The 8,767-nt window shown below is 36.7% G+C and overlaps 1 protein-coding gene across 1 annotated transcript; it reads left to right on the forward strand.

Moving 5' to 3' along the window:
* The first annotated feature begins 4,582 nt into the window (after positions 1–4,582).
* Positions 4,583–7,884, forward strand: LOC105215495 (dynein axonemal intermediate chain 1-like). Its single transcript, XM_054230746.1, has 6 exons — positions 4,583–4,750; positions 4,810–4,905; positions 4,975–5,202; positions 5,846–7,215; positions 7,288–7,497; positions 7,574–7,884. Exons 1-6 carry the CDS (start codon positions 4,724–4,726, stop codon positions 7,806–7,808), a joined length of 2,166 nt encoding a protein of 721 aa, XP_054086721.1. The 5' UTR covers positions 4,583–4,723; the 3' UTR covers positions 7,809–7,884.
* The last annotated feature ends 883 nt before the right edge of the window (positions 7,885–8,767 follow it).

An 8,767-nucleotide genomic window follows, 5' to 3' on the forward strand; every position in this document is an offset into this window, starting at 1 on the left:
CTTATTATTGCAATATTTACACGCGGCGAAGAAATCTATTAAGTCACATTCAAAGCACAAAGCAACTCTGTTTGTACAGTATATGCACACACACAGGTATGGAATATCACCAGAGAATTTTCCACTTTCAAATTTATTATTGGCGCTAGAAAAGTATTGAACGCTACTCAACACATTTTTATGTTTATCTACTCGAAAAAAATTTCAATAAGGCAACAATATCCACTCAAAGATTTTAGCACTACAATTTATTGTTTGCCCACCTTTGAGATGCGCACACACGCACATACATACTTTCATAAGATAAATAAGCGCGCATCGGCAACAGTGACATCAGCGCACACCAGTACATACCCACCGCACCCCACGCTCTATCGATTTCGTGGCATTGTGCGGATTTTGTTTTTATCTCGTTTTTTCTGCTTTTGATTTCTTTTTTCATCGCGCCAAACACGCTACTTATGCGCTTTTTTATTACACTTTATCCCATTTTAAGGTGTCTCAATCTCCACTTATTCGATCATATGCGAGCGTGTTTGCCAGCCAGCGCAACAAAATACAAGAATAACAACAACAGGCAAAATCTTCACCATGCCAATGCGCATGCAAATAAAGTAAGATGTTAAGTTGGCAAAGCAGCAGCCAGCAGCAAGCAGCGGCGCTTCTGTGTGTTGATGTTCGTGTGTATTGGTGTGGCGTATGGAATGTCAACAATGCAAGAAGCCAACCAAAAGCAATTTTCTCAATACACGCAACGTACAACAAACATAAAATGTGACGTGGAAGGAAGTCTATAAGTGTGTGTGTGTGCTTTGTATACATTGTATGCGCGCCTTAAAGTATGCAAAGCAACATCAACAAAATACCAGCAACAGAGCGGTGAAAAGTCAACAAGGAAGAAGGTGCGCATCGTTACAATATCAATACAAAAACACAACAACAAGTGAACACATACACAGTTAAACACACACACAAGCCCAACAGAGATTCGCAGATAAGCCCACTCACTATGCAACGAAGTGTATGGAAATGTCTGCTTAAGAGGGAAAATCAGCAAACGCAAAGCAAAGCAGCACATAAAACGCGCGCAATGCTTACAAGTCGACACATACACATACACGCCTATATATATCACTGTAATACATTTATGTGACCGTAGATTGCCTCGTCGTTTTGCGGGCACTCGCTGTGGCGGTGGTGAGTGGGGGACGCGCAAGTGATATTGACGATATTTATTATCCACGATATGCCAATACCAGCTTCTTTATTCCTCTTCGCATTTTCACATTTTCGTGTGCGTGTGTATGCGTTTCAACGGTTGGTCGTTGACTGCTGTATTGAGCATTCACTGAATTTTTTAGGGTTTTCGTAGCCTACATTACTGGAGTAGCCGCTGTTGGTATTATTGGCGCTGTAACTGCCAACTTGACAGCTGCTTGCTGGTGTATAAATATATATTCTTTGGTTTTATTGCTGCGCCTGCAATAAGATAAAATATAACGTATACCTCTACTGATGAAAATAATAAATCCACATTGGTAACATATAAATAAATATACAATATATAAAAGCTATAAAATCATTCCCAAACTTATATGGAGGGTTCAACAGTTCTTCCAAGAGTGTACCTGTTAGATGAGTAGCACCAAAAGCTACCAACCTTTTGTTCTATATAACTTCCTTCATAAGTGATAAACAGCAAAAATATTCCACGAAATTACATATCGCATTTGTCTCATTTGATAACAGGAACAATTTTTATTGCAGGAAATAAAATATTTTGATGAAAAATCGACCCGATAGGTGACGCAAGAGTCGAAATATTTCTAAAAACTATATAGTATACCAACATATAGATTAATATAAGTTTAGATATTCAGATATACAACTTGAAATCCAAAATACTCGGAAATAAATATATCCGATAGATGTCATCGTAGTCGAAATATCCCTCAATAGGTAGCGACAGAGGCAAAATTCGTCTAAAAGTTACACTAAACAGCCGATTTAGTTCATATTAGGTGCCCCCAAGTAGTGTGATACTATTTTTGGGATATAAAAATATTCTATAGACAGATATCACTGGAGATAAAATATCTACAATATCCATATTCATTACATGTTGATGATAGTCTTACACATAGTCTAAAGCACAGTTTTCATTATGACAATAATGACTGTAGTTCATAAATCAAGGAAAAAAACCTCTGTATGGTTAAAAGCTGCCAATTTCAAATTTGATAATATTTCACACAAAGAAGATTTACAGCAAATATATAGATTTTGAATAATTACAAATTAAGCGACACATTTTTGATTAGTATGACTAGGACTGTCATTTAATTTCACATATTGGAAACCAGTTATAGTAACCCTCACGATGAGAGACTTTAGTGAATATGAATACTTTAACTAAGGTCGAAATGCCACGGAAACCATGTAAGATAAAAATATATAAAATATATCGCATGTCGCTGTTCATAAAATGAAACGGATCTTGTTTGCTATAATGACCTTCTTCATTCTTTGTGGAACTAAGGCTTTACATTTCCGGTGCTATGATAACAACTTCAATAAAGGCCGTGGAGGTCCTAGATATGGTATTATACTAAATCTTGTCACTGAACTCGGTTCAGATTGGTCCTGTGACGGGGAAACCAAGACTGTTGGGGAAATAAAGGCAACGTTCTCCTTCCCCAGCAGAGAAGAATGGATCAACGATACAATCACAGATAGCACCATTGGCGAAATCTATATATTCGCCGACGGATAAAAAGGTGAAAGGAACGGGAGCAGGCTTCTTTGGTAAAAACCCACATACAGAAAGCAGCTTAAAACTAAACGATTGCAACTCGGTATTTCAAGCTGAGATTGTCGGACAAATTGAAGGCGCTAGGTGGGCTTACGCTCAAACAAACAGGTCCATCAACTTTTTTTGGATAGCCCAGCCGCAATTAAGGCTATCCGCTGCGCCAACACGAAGTCTCACTGCATCATAATATGCAAAGAGGCAATTGATAGACTAGAGGGAGAAAACTCAGTTAAAATTATCTGGGTACCCGGTCATATAGGTAAAGAAGGTAACGAAAAGGTGGATGAGTTGGCCCGTTCAGGGGCAGCTGGAAATGCAGTTCCTTTAAACTGTCCCAGACCTTTCAGTTCTCTCAAGCGTTGCATAAAGCAATGGATGCTAGGGAAACATCTCAGGTCCTGGAACATGTGCTGTAATGGTCGGAGTAATGACAGACATGGATCTTCTTACTTTGATCAAACTAAGCTGGATCACAGGGATTACCAAGGGGCACCTACCTCTAAGAGGCCACATGCAGAGACTTGGTATAGTAGAATCGGCAGAATGCAGGGCGTGCGCGGTAGATGACGAGTCACTAGAGCGTTATCTCTGTGAATGCCCAGCCATCTATCGGTTAAGAAGAGATTCTATAGCTCCCAACACTCTAATCTAAGAGAAATTGGCCAGCTGGGGTGGAAAAACTCAGAAGCTTCGTTAAATCGACCGAGTTGTTCAGGTGATGCTTATCATGGTACCTTCGGGGAGCACAAAAGGCCTAATAATGAGCTAAGTGCGGCCGCTTCGCCATCCTTTTCAACCAACCAAACCAACCAATACTTTACATTTTAAATAAAATTGCTTATGAATATGTTCAGAAAGGTAGTGAAAATATATGTCGAAATATTTTTTAATTTTTTTAATCCATTGCTGACTATAATACTGATTATTTTGCTTTTACAACTTAATACACTTGAAAGTTGTCAGTGAAAGCTTAACTCAAGAAATTACAATTTATTACTGAGAAAAAGATAATAATTTACTTTTCAATTTCAAAATTACCGAATTTGTTTAAAATGTTTACAGAATAATAGTGAAACATATTTTAGTAAAGAAGTGCTTAAGTAAGGCCATGACAAACAATGAAAGCTTTGAAATTTAAAGAGTGGAAAATCAATAAATTTCATTACACGTAGCTGAGAGAAATTTTTAATATTTTACTCTAGATTAGATTTATGTGCCGAAGAGGGCGACTATGGAACTCTTTATATTTGGATTTAGAGTACTGAACGAAGTAAAAGACCAGTTTATGTGGAATACATCACATCTGTCACAAGGCATTACTTTTAAAGCAAACAGCAAATTCGCATATCATTACACTTAAACTATGCTACGAGCAGACTATAGAAAAGTTAAGTAAAGTGATATAATTGACCTATTAAATGAAAAAACTTCCTTATATGTCCATCATTTTTACTAAATGAACTATTAATAATAAAATGGCTACAACTGTCCTACCGGTAATATTCAAAATCGTTAAACAGGATTATTCTACTGTATTCTTAATTATAAGGATTATTATACTTAGATGGTAAATTTCTAATCTCACGAAACCGCCATTTTGGTTTGTATTAGCTCATAGTCTAGCTTAATCAATGAAGGTGACAAGATCGATCCGTATGTTCCTCCAGCACTAATATGATAAATACAATGATTTCTCCACTTTATATTTTAAGAACTTGTATTTTATGAAACAATTTATTTGCTCTGTCTACTTTCACGTAAACACTCTCAACTTTTTAATTCGTTCCAAAAGCTAATCAGTTTAATTTATGAAACGGATTAACTATCATTCGCTGAAAATATTTTCTCATTCGAATTCGTTTCGTAGCTCCTACAATTATTGAAAGCATAAAATTGCTCACAGTCGCTACCATGGAGCATGTTAAAGAAAAAGAAGTAGTAAGCGTGCATTACAATACCGCCAAGAATTTCTCACTTTAAAAACCGAATATTTACAGAATTTAAAACGTGAAACTCGCCTCATACGCACCTCCACTTCGATCAATTTCGATTACAATGTAGCAACAATATTGGACGAATGGCGTAAAGTGAAGGTGAGTAGACCCAATTGTTCAAGCACATAAAATGCGATATATATGAATAATACTGAAAGCGATATTTAGTATATAAGATATGGAGATAAAGCCGAGGAATGGATGCCAAAAGAAATGCCGCACACTACAAAGTATAAAAAGCAAGTCCACAGGTTGTATGCTAAAGTCAATGCAACAGTATGTAAGCTGAAAGACAGGCAAAGCTATATCTCCGAGCATGCCAGCATGATCAGCTCGTTACGAGGTACACGAGCTTTGGGTGGACTCAAGTTATCCATAAGCGATATCATATATTCGGTATGTAAGCAAATTGCATGTAATGTTGAAACATAATTATATTTCTTGATAGTAATAATGTGAGGAGAATTAATTTCCAAATTATAAACTTGCCATAAGAGATTCTCTGAATAAAATAATACATTAAATATAAGAGTATTGACGAAGATAATAGAAGTTCTAAGGCTTTGAGCCAAAATTGTTATGTTAGTTAGCCTTTTTGTTATTAGTTACCTATTTGGTCTACATAAAAAATTAGCAGATATTCTGGCTGGCAAGGGTAACCATATAATGGCTCTGTGTTAAATATCGATACTTTATGATTTTCTTTTTCGAAAGATTGCTAGACAATTTCACTCCTTTCAAGTTTTTGGAAGGTATTGAGGTTCTAAATCTGCGATATCATGACCACTTCATTATTTTACCTCCTTACCTGAACTTCTGCACAAGTTTAATGACAAATCGACAGTATTTTTTTGGAAAAAACTCAAACTGAAAAGATGTGTTTAATTTAGAGATCATCTAGTACTGTTTTAGATCAAAAAGTGCATCATTCAAGTACAAGCCCAGCATATATTGACGTAACATAACTAAAATTTAATAAAACAAGATACTATCTCAAGATTGTCAGATCTTAATGTAACAGAGGCCCCTATTTTTTCAGGTACCCAGCGTTGCGGTGATCTATCAAGAACATGAGCTTGCTAATACCTTCTTAACAGGGTTATTACCACTATCTTCTAGTATTTGCAAATACAAGGATTACGTTCAAGTGGTGCTGCACCCAACCAATACTATATTGCTTTATGAAGATAACAGTTATACAGTGCGAAAGAATTCACAAGCAGCAGCACAAGTAATTCGGGATAATCTAGCGTATGACTATCTGACACTAGGTGACGGACGCTTTCGCGGCCGCAAAGATAGCGAAGCGCAAACAAATGGAATAATGTATTTCAACGCCTCAGTCTGTACGCCACATATAGAACAAAGGCACGCCAGTGACTTTACATCCAATTACGAAATATATGACAAAATACAGCAAAAAAGTCAAAAGACAAACTTTCCGGTCAGAGACACGAAAGCATACTTGACCGCACTGGCAAACAGCACATCCTTTGCCCGTGCCGTAATGTATATTGAACGTGGTTTGTCGATCAATTCGCATATTAAAGGACAAATGCATTATCGCAATCTATTAAACCACAGCGGATCACCCAAAGAAGACGTCTACTCTTACAATATCAAAGAGATCTTTCGTTTCACACAACCGCCCTTCGAAAGTATCAACCGTCCAATTAAGGTGCGTAAAGCAGTTTCGGATATAAGTTTTTGCTTCGGTAATGCCGATCTCATGGCCGTCGCATATGGTATGTATTCGTATACGGTGCAAGTACAAGCGACAACTGGCAATGTATGTGTGTGGAGTATTAAGAATGTACTGCATCCGGAGCGTACATATTCCTACAATTCACCAGTTACGGCAGTGTCATTCTCACCCTTCGACCACTCCCTGCTTGCAGTAGGTATGGCCAATGGAAGTCTGGAAGTGCGTGATATCAGCGCAGAACATAAACTACCACTAAGTAATATTCAAATATCAGCACTACTGGGTAATGATCCCGTTATTGCAATCAAATGGTTTCGCGATCCGTCGAATCCCGACACATTTAAACATTTCATAGCGCTTTCACGAAATGCTGTAGTGCGTAGATACCGTTTTTTAAGCGGCCCTCATGTATTCACCAAGGAATTGATACGTTTGACTCGCGTGCGCGGCTTGTCCATGCAAAGAGATGCCCATCTCGTGGAACAATTTTCACATAGCATCTTATTCTGCTTCAACTTAACTTTGGATCCGCTGAATACAGATTTATACTACGTGCTGACCGATCAGGGTTGCATACACAATTGCTCAATGACAGTAGATAATAGTTTCTCGTCGTCATTGCGTACACATATACATGGATCGGTAAACTGTATGGAGTTTTCACCGTGGTCACCGAAAATATTTCTTACATGTGGCAATGATTGGTATGTTTGCACAAGTATAAAGTTATTTTTTATTGAAGAGATGGCAACAAATTTGAAATAATTCTTCTACAGGTTCGTACGCATTTGGATGATTGGCATTACAGAACCGCTTTTAGAACTAACCCATGAAATGTTTCCCGTACATTATGCAGCCTGGAGTCCCACTCAGTCGACCACAATATTTTCATTGACGCGGCAAACGCTCGACATATGGGACATTCGTACTCCCTTCAAGCCCATTCAATCTGTGAATGTCTCAAAAAGTCCTAATACCTTATTTAAGTACGCAAACTATCAATCGATCTAGCCTGCAGATATGTATACAATTATATAATTCTTGTTTCATCAATATTTGTAGAACTTCACCAACTGGCACCGCCCTTATGATTGGCAACGAACGTGGCGATGTGATTGTGTGTGGCGTGGGCGAAACCTTTATTCTGTCGAAATTTCAATACGACACGATGGAGCAGGCACTTCATAATGCAATCAAGTGCGATAGGGTTCGCCAACTGGTGAAAGAAGCCGGTTTCTTCGGTTATGTCAACAAAAGGAATAGAAGAGTATTTTCGAAAATTTATGCACGCATTTGAGATGCCTAGAAATAAATATGATTTAGATAATGTTGCAACTATCATATTAAAAAATATACTACATATTTTCATTCAATTGAAGAGCCCAATTTATTTTACTTAATTCGAATTTTGGAAAATCGATGTCTTTATTGAAACATACCAAGACTAATAATATACGGATAAACCTAGAAACCTAAAAACCTAAAAACCGACTTAGAGCTTTACATTGCATTTGAATCATATTTAATGAAAAAATATATTGGTTAAGCAAATCTGGGATTCTCCTTCCAATGTATTATCTCAGATTTCAATAATTTCTCTGTCCATGTCTCTATCGCACCTATCTCAGAACTTATTTATCCACTAAATTTTATCGAAAGTTTTGGTTACTTTAGATGAAAAAAATTTCTTCTCTGAAGCTTCTGTAAATTGTAAATCTCACAATCAAGCTTTCAACATTGATTAAAATGTCTTATGATATACGAGAAAAAACAAAAACAAAGAGTTGAATCTTCCAAAAAAAGTATGAATCAAGTAAATGGTGTCCCCGAATTGAAAACCTCATAGTTGACTTTACCAAAATATGAAAGATAGTAACTCAGGTGTCTTACTAAGGCCCATTTTAGTGGCCCCTCTATAGTTGAGTATAGAATTTTACTATGAACACAAGTTTCTATAAATAGATATGACCAACTCCGTTTCAGACTTGGTTCAAATGAAAAGAAAAATAATTACAATTCAAACAAAATACCAGAAAAATGTTTGAAGACTAATAAATTCGTCAATTTCGACTCAATAGCAACCCTGATATAATTATCGCTATTTCTATTATAAAAAAAATGAGAACAGGAAAACAGCGGAAAAGTTCGTTTCAAAGAATAAAAGATTTTAGATTAAAAGAGAAGTTCACGACACGTGTATCTTTTCAAACCTCCTCACGTAATTTCGGTGTTTAAGACTGTTTTACAAATATATGG

The sequence above is a fragment of the Zeugodacus cucurbitae genome, chromosome 5 (assembly GCF_028554725.1).
Source record: "Zeugodacus cucurbitae isolate PBARC_wt_2022May chromosome 5, idZeuCucr1.2, whole genome shotgun sequence".
Taxonomy (NCBI): Eukaryota; Metazoa; Arthropoda; class Insecta; order Diptera; family Tephritidae; genus Zeugodacus; species Zeugodacus cucurbitae.

Excerpts from the sequence above, each read along its gene's own strand:
- LOC105215495 (XM_054230746.1), top strand. The coding sequence starts at position 4,724 with ATGGAGCATGTTAAAGAAAAAGAAGTA. Across the intron at positions 4,751-4,809 it reads ATGTTAAAGAAAAAGAAGTA|AATTTAAAACGTGAAACTCG; the intron begins GTAAGCGTGCAT and ends GAATATTTACAG. Across the intron at positions 7,498-7,573 it reads AGTCCTAATACCTTATTTAA|AACTTCACCAACTGGCACCG; the intron begins GTACGCAAACTA and ends CAATATTTGTAG.